Here is a 13,473-nt window from a genome sequence, read left to right as displayed (position 1 = left end):
AATGCATCTTCATCCTTTTATGCTTTAACCCCTTCAGTGCCAAGGACGAGCTATCTTGTCCTTGACATTACCTCCGTAGTGCCAAGGACGAGATAGCTCGTCCTTTTTAGCACTCTGTTTTGAGCGATCCCTGCAAAGCAGCGATCGCTCAAAACTGTAATCCAACCCCCGGGCTATGTGAGGGCGAGGTCCCCCCTCACTGACAGGGGGCTGGATTACCTTCAGTTTCACGTCAGCGTGCGTAATGCACGCCGGCGTGAAACTGAAAGTAAATTCACAGCGGCAGCCATTTTCGGCTGCCGCGGTGAAGAGAGAAGGTGAGTGCCCTTCTCTCTCTGCCTCGATCTCTGCCTGTATTTCAAGCCGGAGATCGTGGCAGGTATCGTTGGAAAGGGGAGATTCTCCCCTTTCCAACGATACCTTGTGTGACAGCATTGCTGCTCACGGATCGGGCACAGGGCGCTCGATCCGTGAGCAGCAATGCACACTAGAGACCAGGGATGTGTTTAGAGTAGGGGGGGCGGCTGCTTACTAGGTAAGCACCCCCCATTGCCCGAAGGCTGGGGGCCACATGTATGGAGACCCCTGGGGACGGATGGGTGACCATCTGCCCCCAGGGGTGGGGGACAAAAATAAAAAGGTTCAAAAGCAGCATGGGAAGGGGGTAGGGGGGTGGGGACCGCTAGACGCCAGTTTTTTTTTTGGAAGAGATGTCATTGGAAAGGGGAGATTCTGCTCCTAGGAAGGGACGCCTGAGCCCAGAGAGGAGTGCAGGACAGCCCCCCCTTATCTGCCCCCGGGGAGGGTTACATGACATGCGCCGCCCCTCCATTTGGGGTGGGGGTGGAGAGGTGCACACCCCTTCACATTAGAAAATTCCCCAGCGGTGTAGGGTGCCCCTCAGCTCCCCCTAAAGGGCAGCATGCCATTTTCAATTTTTTTCTTTGTTTACCAAACTTGCCTTGGCGCAGAGGGGCACATTGGTGTGCCAATCTGGCCCCAGGGTGCCCAAACCTTACTGCCCCACCCACTGGGGGGCCTGTCCCACAATTTCTGGGGGCCCTCTCCCCCCCATCCCAAATGGAGGGGGGTGTACCTTACTCAGCCGTTTGTAGGAGGCCCAGGGAGGCCTGCATGAGGTGCCCCCGCCACCCATTTGGCGTGAGGGGGGGAGAGGACCCCCAGAAATTGTGGGGCAGGCCCCCCAGTGGGTGGGGCAGTAAAGTTTGGGCACCCTGGGGCCAGATTTGGCACACCAATGTGCTCTCTGCGCCAAGGGGAGTTGGGTTACCAAAGGAAAAAAGTGAAAATGGTGGAATGCATTTTAGAGGGGGCTGTGGGGCACCCCAAAGGGAAGGGAAATGTTCTAATGGGATGGGGCGTTGACCCCTCTCCCCCCACCCGCAGTGGAGTGGGTGCCATGTCATGCAGCCCTCCCTGGACCCAGATATCTGCTCCTAGGAAGGGACGCCTGAGCCCAGGGAGGAGTGCAGGACAGCCCCCCCCTTATCTGCCCCCAGGGAGGGCTACATGAGATGCGCCACCCCTCCAATTGGGGTGGGGGTGGAGAGGTGCACTCCCCTTCACATTAGAAAATTCTCCAGTGGTGTAGGGTGCCCCTCAGTCCCCCCCCCCCTTAAAGGGCAGCCTGCCATTTTCAATTTTTGTCTTCGTTTACAGAGGGGCACATTGGTGTGCCAAACTGGCCCCGGGGTGCCCAACCCTTACTGCCCCACCCACTGGGGGGCCTGTCCCAAGATTTTTGGGGGCCCTCTCCCCCCCACCCCAAATGGAGGGGGGGTGTACCTCACGCAGCCGTTTGTAGGAGGCCCAGGGAGGCCGGCATGAGGTGCCCCCGCCACCCATTTGGGGTAAGGAGGGAGAGGGCCCCCAAAAATTGTGGGACTGGCCCCCCAATGGGTGGGGCATAAGGTTTGGGCACCCTGGGGCCAGATTGGCACAACATTGTGCCCCTCTGCGCCAAGGGGAGTTGGGTTACCAAAGGAAGAAAATGGTGGAACGCATTTTAGGGGGGGCTGTGGGGCACCCCAAAGGGAAGGGGAATGTTCTAATGGGACGGGTCGTTGACCCCCTCCCCCCCACCCACAGCGGAGCGGGTGCCATGTCATGCAGCCCTCCCTGGGCCCAGATATCTGCTCCTAGGAAGGGACGCCTGAGCCCAGGGAGGAGTGCAGGACAGCCCCCCCTTATTTACCCTCAGGGATGGCTACATGAGATGCGCCGCCCCTCCAATCGTCAGTGGGGTGGGTGAGACTGGGGCTGGATTGTTGGTGGTGTGGGTGGGAATGGGCCATCTGGGCAGATATGTTGGTGGGCTGGGACACAATTGCAGGGGCAGGCCACAAATTGCCCCTCCATGCCATCAGAAAATTGGTGTTTCCCTGGGAGCGGATCAATCCCATGTGGGTTGTCCGTCTGCAAGCCCACGCTCCACCTCTCGCTGTGCTACGTTACAGATGTCACCTCCGGGGAGGAATGGGGATCTTGCCGGGGCTCCCTGGAGCAGCTGCTGTGCTTAAGGGATGGTACACCCACATGGTACATGGATGTCCAAGGCCATGGACATCACCTCCAACCGTCTGGAGTTGCGGCTGGGCTGCATTACAGCTTTTCCCTTCGGGGAGGTATTGGCACACTGCCGGGACTCCCTGGTGGGGAGAAGCTGTAACGCAGGGCAGCCAGGGCTCCAGCAAAGTCGGCGGTAATATCCCTGGCCTTGGGCACCCTTCTCCCATGTGGGTATTTGCTGGGGGTTCTGGGTAATAAATTCTGGGCAGATTTGCGCAAGTCAGACCTCTGTGGATTCCCACGGTTGTCCTCTTTTGGGAAATGCATGGGGTTCCCTGTTTTCCTTGCTGGCTTCGACACCCTAGGCCCAAATCTGTAGGTTGCCCACATGAACAAAATGTGCTGTGTCAAAAGGCTTGGGGTTACCAGTGGGTTACCCTTTTCCTTTTGCGCCCCAGGTAGGTGCACCCACACATGTGAGGTACCGTTTTCATCGGGACACGTGTGGGGGCACAGGAAGGTAGGCCATGTGGTTTTGGCAGTGTGTTTCGGTGGGTGGCCAGAGCAAAATGTCTGAGAATTGTCTTCATTTCCAGCCAATTTCAGAGTCATTTCCCTGTGTCCAATCACCAAAACACGTCGCCAACAACAGATGCCATACCTTCTCGCATTCCCACAGGTGTCCTGACGAAAACGGTACCTCACATGAGTGGGTGCACCTACCGGGGCACAAAAGGAAAAAGGCTACACCACTTGTAACCCCCAAAGGGTTTGGGGAGACAACCTACAGATTTGGGCCTAGGGTGTCCAAGCCACCAAGGAAAATGGGAAACCCCATGCATTTCTGAAAAGAGGACATCCGTGGGAATATTCAGAGGTCTGACTTGCGCAAGTCGTCCCAGAATGTATTACCCAGAAACCCCGGCAAACCCCAAAATGTGGCGAAAAACCCCCAATTTCCGACATTTCACTCGGCTCACCCACCGAAACACGCCGCCAACAACACATGGCCTACTGTCCCGCGTTCCCACACGTGTCCCGATGAAAACGGTACCTCACATGTGTGGGTGCACCTACCTGGGTGCCAAGGGGAAAGCCTAAAAGACCTATCTTTTGGGAAATGCATGGGGTTCCCTGTTTTCCTTGCTGGCTTTGACACCATAGGCCCAAATCTGTAGGTTGTCCACACAAACAAAATGTGCTGTGCCGAAAGACTTTGTTGATCTGTTGTTGGCGATGTGTTTCGGTGAGTGGACAGAGGGAAATGTCTCTGAAATTGGCTGGAAATAAAAGACAATTCTCAGACATTTGGCTCTGGCCACCCACCGAAACACCCCGCCAACAACACATGGCCTACCTTCCTGCGTCCCCACACGTGTCCCAATGAAAACGGTACTGCACATGTATGGGTGCACCTACCTGGGGCACAAAAGAAAAAGGGTAACCCACTGGTAACCCCAAGCCTTTCGGCACAGCACATTTTGTTCATGTGGGCAACCTACAGATCTGGGACTAGGGTGTCGAAGCCAGCAAGGAAAACAGGGAACCCCATGCATTTCTGAAAAGAGGATACCCATGGGAATCCACAGAGGTCTGACTAGCGCAAGTCGGCCCAGAATTTATTACCCAGAAACCCTGGCAAACCCCAAAATGTGCCAAAAAAACACCAATTTTTGACATTTTACTCGGCTCACCCACCAAAACACACCACCAACAACACATGGCCTACCGTCCCGTGTTCCCACACGTGTCCCGATGAAAACGGTACCTCACATGTGTGGGTGCACTTACCTGGGTGCCAAGGAGAAAGTCTAAAAGGCCCCTAACCCCAAGTCTTTTCCGACAGCTGAATTTCACGATTTTTTCAGACAGGCACACCATACAGATATGGGCCTAGGGTGTCCAAGCCACCAAGGAAAACAGGGAACCCCATGCATTTCTGAAAAGAGGACACCCGTGGGAATACACAGAGGTCTGACTTGCGCAAGTCGGTCCAGAATGTATTACTCAGAAACCCTGGCAAAGTCAGAAATTAGGTGAAAAAAAACAATTTTCCGTAGATTTCACTGGGCTCACCAACCGAAACACGGCGCCAACAACACATGACCTACCGTCCTGCGTTCCCACAGGTGTCCCGATGAAAACAGTACCTCATATGTGTGGGTGCACCTACATGGGCACCAAGGGGAAAGCCTAAAACACAAGTAACCCCAAGTCTTTCGGCACAGCATCATTTCAGGAATTCTGCTCATGCGCACACCCTACAGATTTGGGCCTAGGGTGTCCAAGCCACCAAGAAAAACAGGGAACCCCATGCATTTCGGAAAAGAGGACACCCTTGGGAATCCTCAGAGGTCTGACTTGCGCAAATCGGCCCAAAATGTATTACCCAGAAACCCAAGCAAAGTCCGACAAAGAACCCACTCCAAATACCTCGGGATCATCAGGTACTCCACAAAACTCCGATAGAAACAGAGTTCCTTTTTTAGACAAAGGCCGAAGAGAACAAGAAGGGGCCAAAGAAAAACGAAAAGAAAAACCGAACACAAGATTGCAGCAAAAGAAAACATAGTGATTAATTTATCTTCAAGGGTCTTAACACCGAAAGAGAATCAAACTTTACAGAAGGGACTCAGCTACGTTCCCACATATGACAGTACCCTTTTTGAGTCAAAGATTGAACTTTACAAACTAATACGCAAAATGAAGCTCAAAGTGTTTTTCAGTGAACTAGAGCAGGATCAACCAACAGATGATGACCCCTTAGATTTCAAAGAATTGAAGAGTAAAAGCAACTTCATTCCTCCTATTACTGTACCTTCTGTTGATATATTTCAAAAACAAGTTACCAGAGACCTTGAGAAAATTAAATTTGGACATTCCAAAAATCGCAACATGAAACCACATGAACTCCGGTTGATCAAAGATTTATATGGCGACAAATCTATTACCATTAGGTCTGCGGATAAAGGAGGCAGTCTAGTATTACTCAACAGTCAAGATTACGATCAAGAATGTATCAGACAACTCAATGATACCAACGTATATGCTTTACTAGACATTGACCCCACTGAGGAAATAAAGAAAAATGTGGAGGGTCTACTCACAAAAGCGGAAGAATTAGAATGGATTAATCACAACACCAGAGAGTTTCTTACAAATTCTCATCCACGTATTCCACATTTCTATATTTTTGCCTAAAGTTCACAAAGATCCTCTGAAACCACCAGGTAGGCCTATTGTAGCCGGTATGGACAGCATTCTTGAACCTCTGGGAAAATATATAGACTTCTTTTTACAACCACTCATTCAAAAGACAAACACCTATATAAAGGATTCTACACATTTTTTACAGCAACTTCAATCAATACCGTTCAACTCTAATCATATTTGCTTTACCATAGACGTCAAAAGTCTCTACACATCGATTCCGCATGATCAAGGTCAAGAAGCAGTAGAATGGTTACTTTTGCAAGAAGAGGACATTCCAGCACAGAAAGAGTTTATCATGGTACTTCTTGAATTTATCGGTAACAACTCCTATTTCCAATACAAAAATGTGTTTTTCCTTCAAGTAGCTGGCACAGATATGGGGGCCATCATGTCACCCTCCTATGCCAATGCATTTATGCATAATTTTGAAACTGAATATGTACTTAAAAACATCAATTGGAATAACAACCTAGGGTTGTGGATCAGATACATTGACAATATTTTTGGCATCTGGACAAGCACTGAAACAGAATTGCTAGAATGTTTTAATTACTTAAACAGTATCAATCCCAGAATACAATTCACACATGTATACTCTAGAGAAAAGATACATTTTTTGGATGTGGAAATAAGGATCACAGACCGTGAGTACAAAACAACTATTTTCAGAAAGAGTACTGATCGCAATAACCTTTTGCAAAGACTCAGTTTCCACCAACCGAGCCTAATCAAAAATCTCCCCTATAGTCAGATGCTAAAGGTAAAAAGAATAGTCAGTGACCCTTCTGATTATGAAAAAGCAGTGAAAGACATGGGAGACAAGTTTTTGGAGAGAGGCTACTCTACGGCTGAAATAGAGGCAGCCACCATTCGCACAGCTACACAAGACAGAAAAGATTTGTTGAAACTTCAAGTAAAGAAGAAACCCACACCTCCTTTGGTTTTTGTATCCAAATTTTCCAGACAAAGCAGGCGGATCAAAACCATAATTAAAAAGAACTGGAACACAATAAAGTGTGATCAAAGAATAGAACACCTGTTTAAAGAATTTCCTACCTTTGCATACCAACATAGTCAAAACCTTAAAGACAAACTAGTGAACACCAAACCTCCCCGCAAGAAGAAACTCACAGACCGCATTGGAACATTTCCTTGCCTCAACTGCAATAATTGCAACTATATTATAAAAGGACCAATCATCAATCATCCGCACTCTGGAGAAAAAATCAAATTAAGAGATTATGCGACTTGTGACACCCAAAACATCATTTATGGTATCAAATGCCCATGTGGATTTTTCTATGTAGGTCAAACACAACGCACGGCGAAAATTCGTTGGAACGAACATAGATCATGCATCAGGAACCGAACAGTTACCTCAGCAGTAGCAAGACATTGGTGCGAGAAACGTCATAGTTTGGCACAGATAAAATTTGTGATCCTGGAGGTGGTACAAAGATACAACAAATATGAAAACTTGCAAAAGCGACTTGACCAACGAGAAACGTACTGGATTGATCGACTGGGCACTCTGGCGCCGAAGGGTATCAATGAAGAGATAAACTATATGTGCTATTTGTAATTCTGTAATTTTTTACTTTTTACTTTTTTCCTTTGTTTCTAGGGATGAACCTTGCTGTTTTGCTGTCAGGGATATCCCTGTAATCTAAGCGTGTCTCCTTGTTTCAGATCACTAAGCTTTTTAAGATGGACACCTCTATAGAACAGTTCACTATTTGTGAACATAAAAATGCACTAGAATATGCCCCATCTTGGGCAAACAAACACATACCTTAATACTGCAACTGCTGGTAATTCCCTGTGTTTCGCTGCAGATCTTTGCAAATTTTACTTGTAACTACATTCTTTGTTCTCATGACGTTCTTGGAGTTCCATGCTTGAAATGACATTTTTTGTGCAACGTTCTGTTTGCCTGATTGCCATTTAGCCTTCCTACGAGATATGTAAGATTTTGTGCCAGCGCTACAGTCGCTTTTTCTCATTGGAGAAAGCGCACGCATTTTCTATGTACTGGATTGCAAAGCTTCCCGGCTTCCATGGTGATTGTCCCGCCTTCTGTGATTCCACAAAGGTGGGACCCAAGGCGTACGTGCATCTACACGACACCGTTGGGTCACCATGGAAACATTTAAATACGGAAATAGGCATTCGCGCGCGCGCTTGTGCAAATGCAGTTGTCACTGACACAGCGTCGCTGACAGGTAAGGTTGACTCCATTTTCCCCGCTCTTACGGCTTCAATTAACGTTTCTTGTTATTGATTAGTTTCCCTGTGGGTTTTACAGGAGCCCGCACTTCTACCCGTTGCTTCTCACGCATATGGAGAAACATTTGAGAATTATTTGAAACTTAAGGTATGGGACATTTTTTTTTTATAAACAAGGTTTTGTTAATTTGCGGTATATACAGATACTCAGTTATTGACAAAGCTTTTTTTCTTTTTTCTTTTCATGTTCTCTCCGTTGTGGAACACTGGGATTTGGTATGTGTTTAAATTTGTTCATCTGAAACATTGTTGTTACGCAATGGTTGACAATTGTTGAAATGTTGGTTAATGTATATAGATCACTAAATCAATGTACCGCCCTGATGAAGGTTTTTTGTAAGCGAAATGCATTGGCATCTGTACATATAATCCTAACCTGATTTGGTGCAGCCTCATTGAATATGACAGAATAATATTCAAAAAGAGCTACGAAAAAGGGATGTGAATAAACGTTTCTATAAATCATCACATTTTATGGCGATAATTTATTACTATAAAGGTTGTGGATAAACTATTTGATACATTATCTTCCGAATGTTCAGCCCTCCTTAGGGCCAACTGCGAGCACCAGTTCTTGGTAGAGCAGATTTAGTCTCTCTTTGTTCCATAATTTTTTGGTCCCTATGCCACAGGATCTCTTCATAACTGGTTGCCCCAGGTGAAAGCTTCTCAATATTGAACAGCATCTAATGTTCAACGTATGAGTTACATTGTAGTGCCCACCTTTGCACTTCGTTTTTAATAATTCCTTGGACGTCACAATTCGTCTTAGTGTTGAGCTACAAAATCACTGCTGGTAAATACTTTCCATGATATGGATTGCTCTCGACTGCACCAGTCTGCAGAATGCCTGTGTGACTCTGTATAAGGACCCAGGTTTAATCGGTAAAAAACTGTGGACCAACAATTCTCAGAAGTAATGAATAGATGCAGGAATCCTTTTGTTTTGCGGTGGGTCGAATCTACAGTGCTATGTTTGAGCTGGCCTGACGAACCAACCAAAGTACTTGGTTTACATGGGTAAATATTTGAGGACAATAGATAGCCTCAAAAACGAATTAAGACTTGCTGGTGAATTTAAATTTGGGTTTCCAGCATGTTATAAAAGAATGTAGCTCAGACGAAACACCAGTGAAGCATAAACTTCCCAAACCAGATGAGAATACTGTGACGAACCCCAAGAGTTTGCCACTGCTTTAGATGGGGGAGCCCCTTTCCATGAGTCCAAGGAGGCGAAGCCACTACCTGATAATCCCCCTGGGAGTGGTGCTCAGCAGGAGGCTCTCATGGGGAGGGAGAACCCCATTGAGAGTAGTAACCAGATTGTGAAAACACATTACCCTTTTCCCCCCTCCCAACTTTTCTCTGAACCCATCAATCATTACATTACATGAGACTTCCATATGTTACTGCAATAAATCACAGTTAACAACTACTGGAACGAGGAAGAGGACGCAAGGAATGATGATCACCAGCGAGAGTGACAGCACTCGTTCTAGTTTTTGCCGGTACCCGATTGGCCCACCCTCATTCAAAGGCAGAGAGGTAGCTGAAGAATGGCATCTTCGTTCTTGATCCAGCACGCACCACAAGAGGCTGCAGGTACGCAGAGGCGGGCCAGATAGAGAGAACAGCGATTCCCATGGAGAATCACACTCGGAGAAGGCTTGCCAACCTGGAAGCAGACTGAAGTAGATGCATGCCCCCTGCTGCGGAGCGGAGCCACAAGAGTTCAGGGAGACGGGCGCTGAGCAGCGGAGGATGCACGGAAAGGTCCGGCAAGGACGCCGGAAAACTCCGGAAGCTGCCAAAAGCCCAGGGAGAGCTGTGAGCAACCAGAGAGAGATGGTCCAGACCCTATAGGTAACGGGGTGGCTGATCCCAGCGTTGGGGTGACCCAGAGGGAGCAAAAGGCTAGGGGCGAAAGACATGAGACATTAAACTGGGCCAATAACGAGGTGAAGGGGACCTGAGACCCATTTTGGAAAAGGAAACCACGAATTACAGAAAGTATAAACATTGCTTATTTAAACCCCAACATCCACAGACCTTGGCAGGAGAGTAAACCAAGGCTGTGGGCTACAGGGAAACTGTGAAAACATACAACTGAGTGGGGTCTGGGACCCATACTAGGGTAACAAACCCCTGGGCATCACAAAAGGGAACAGAAGCTTTGTGGATGCAAGAAAGTATCTCAGACCTAGGCAGGAGAGTCAACCAAGCTTGTGGTCAGAAGAAGAAGAGAGCTGGAAACATAATCAAGTGAAGGCGGTCTGGGACCCACAAGGGGGACAAATACCCCAAAACATACATACGAAGCAGCGGTGAAAGAGAATGGTCGAGTACCCTTCTTGGCAGGAAAGTAAATCAAGAAAGAGGTGCTAAGGAAGGGACAGTAGCCTCCCACACAAGGTAGTTTAATTGAGGCACAGATACAGTGGAAAGACAATGGAGAAATGGTCCCAAACCCTTGGGTCTTTTTGAAACTTGTATTTGTTTTCATATGCTGGAAAGACTCTTGGTAAAGGGGGACAACCCTCGAGTCTTGTGGAACTTTTGCTTGGTTTTCTACACCTTTTGGACCTTTTGTGTTTGGCTGACAAGATCGCGCTGTAGGTCGACAGTCAAGAGACATTTCCCCCTTGCACATTATACTTAGTTTAGCTTGTGAGGGACCGCGTAGGTTTTGGACATATTACAGTGAACTTTACTTTGGACATTCTGATGCTGACAGCTTAATTAGCTATTTTTGTTGCGGCAGGGAACCCTCTTAGATCTCTAGTTAGGCTTTCCTCCAGCTCCCCCATTTTACTTTATAATAAAAGTCTTTGCCAATCAACCTGCCACCCCTGTGTCCGTCTCTTACTTCTAGACCGTCACAATACCCAACCTTTGGGAAAATCCTATCTTGCCAACAATATTCAGAGATGATACTGTAAGATGATGGGATGAGCTAAAACTGCCCAGACTGGGCCAACTGTTGGAAGCTGGTTCTATAGTTGCATTTGATCAATGAGCTAGCCATTATTGCTTACCACATGAGCATTTGTTCATGTTTCTGCAATCTAATATGCTGTAATCTCAAAGAAAGAAAACCCTCCATTGTTAGATATAGATGCAGTTATGGATTTAGTTTTTCCAATCTTAGTTGGTAGGGACATTCTTTCGTCATTTTATCTGTTTTACTGGGGCAAGGGAATGCGGGAGTGACAGCCATATAGGTAAGGAAGACACTGTGGCTTTGCTGGTGGAATTACAAGGGATGGTGTTGCCGGTAAACCAGAAGAAACATCAATTTAAAATGTTTGACAAGAAGGTTTGGCAGCCACGTTTGTGCTGACTAATTTTAAGTTTTATTGTTTGGGTTTATGATCGCAAATAATGATAAGGAGAAACACCCAACCATAGGCCCTTCCAGTAGAAACAACCCATACAAGTTCCTTACTTTGTCTGTGCTTTTAAAATTAAAAGAACTTCTGTATGCAATTGTTACTGACAAGAATGTGTTTGACATAGTAGTAGTAATAGTAGTAGTAGTAGTAGTAGTAGTAGTAGTAGAAGAAGAATTATTAGCAGCATCAGCATGGAATTGTTACAGAGACAGCTCGGATTTCTATTTTATTACAGTAGAGGTTTTTTATTGTTAATGTAACATTTATTGTTCATGTGACATTGTCTCAATTCACTGTGAAATGTCCCTCACGTCTTCATCTCTAAGAAGGTGCCTTTACAAGGCCTTAAGCATTAGAGTGATCCAATCCCCTGATCTTCATAAACAATTGTTGGTCTTTGTGTGTTGACAAATGCTAATGTCTGACCATGGGTGCTGGTGTTAGCAGAAGCACTTGGAGCAGTGACATGTGAGAGTGCCAGACGGCAAGAAGCTGGAGTCCCTAGGTGTTGTCATGAAACAGGGCTCATTAATGTAATGCTGTGTAAACACGTCAGCTGTTTGTCACTGAATTGATATATGGACAATAAAACACTTATTATAAAAAGGAAAACAGAGTATTGTGAATAACAATTTCACACGGAAGTAAAATGTGCATAGCAACAGTGCAACCGAAAGAGTACCACCGAGAATATCATTGCCCAATATGTGATGGGAACAATGCCGACCTGGAACACAGAGTTAGACCAATGTTAACCTATAATGCATCCGGCCACCACATTTACTGAAATTGAGACTTGGTTTTGATGCTGCATGGCGGACCACCGCAATGGGAAACTCATGTAGAGAGGTGGCCTTCTGTGAAATTCTGATACCTCTTTCGGCGATTGCCAGAATAATACCCTTCTCACCACAACAGTGGTATGATGATCTTGTCAAAACGTTTCTTGTGGATTTATTTTTCTTCTAATACTGCAAGGTCATACACCGCACTTCAGTACGACTTTGGGTACTATGGAATGTTACTTCTTACTAATTATTAGCGGGTGAGATCATGCAGGTTCTAGGGCAAGGTTGGCACTTAACATGCTTTACTAAGTGAAACAGGCTTTTGTATAATTACACTTTAAGGAACAGCTTATTATACAATCAGAGTATTTTAAGATATATTCTGTTTACTTGCTGTGTACCGCATGGTCTTTTCTGTTGTATGTAGATCATATGAGATGTGTATTGACAGTGTTTTTTGATGATGTTTGGAAGACCTTTGTTTATTATGCTTATGTCTCTCCCATTGTATTACCATGTTTTGACTAAAATAAGAATGAAAATAGAAAATAAACAAAGCATCTATCTTATATGTTTTCAAGGTATTTGATATTGAAAATCTTGAGGTATTGAAGCTGAGAAACAACCCCATCAAAAGTATCCCATTCGACATTCACAGACTAAGGAAGCTTAGGCAGTTTATCATGTCATTTTGCCTATTGTCAGCTCTTCCTCCAGGGTAAGGTTTTATGTTCAGTTTGTTTTAATGAAATTATGTTTTATTAGCTCAAAATACAAGGGGACTAGAATTAAAGACGAAGGCATTCACAACATCAAATAAAGTAGCAGCTAAATTCCATAACTTCTACATCGTCTCATAACTAAGCGCTTAAACATAAGTGAATGGTGTTGTACTTTTGAGACATAAAAGACATGCTACATACAAATGGAGATGGATGGCGAGAAGAAAAACACAAAATAGGCAAATCAAAAACACAGTTCTTTCACACATAATAACTATTATAGAGCAACCACATGTCCTCATACATATCTATTGCCTTTATTTTTGAGAACTGAATTCTCTCCACCACACGCTATAGAGACTATACATTCAGTCATCAATTGATTTTTTTGTTGGGTTTTTACATTTTAAGGAATTCCTTGTAGATATCACTGTATTTGAGACCGTTGCAGAACACTCTGCTCGTGTAGGTGGTTTAGAATTAGTGGCATCTTTAGAAACGTTGAGGCAGTCATCATTTTAACTTTTGATGAACCTCCTTACA

At 45.8% G+C, this 13,473-nt stretch overlaps 1 protein-coding gene across 4 annotated transcripts in view; it reads left to right on the top strand.

The window, feature by feature from the left end:
* LRRC63 (leucine rich repeat containing 63) overlaps nt 1–13,473 on the top strand; it is a 418,560-nt gene that overhangs the window by 316,431 nt on the left and 88,656 nt on the right. For all 4 annotated transcript variants that reach the window (XM_069640387.1, XM_069640384.1, XM_069640383.1 and 1 more), the window contains one exon: nt 12,790–12,926. In XM_069640387.1, coding sequence (XP_069496488.1) covers nt 12,790–12,926 — 137 coding nt within the window. The remainder of the gene's footprint in view (nt 1–12,789; nt 12,927–13,473) is intronic.

The sequence above is a fragment of the Ambystoma mexicanum genome, chromosome 7q (assembly GCF_040938575.1).
Source record: "Ambystoma mexicanum isolate Mex_15411 chromosome 7q, UKY_AmexF1_1, whole genome shotgun sequence".
Taxonomy (NCBI): domain Eukaryota; kingdom Metazoa; phylum Chordata; class Amphibia; order Caudata; family Ambystomatidae; genus Ambystoma; species Ambystoma mexicanum.
Note: the sequence above shows the minus strand (reverse complement) of the source record. Positions and strands in the feature narration are given on the sequence as shown.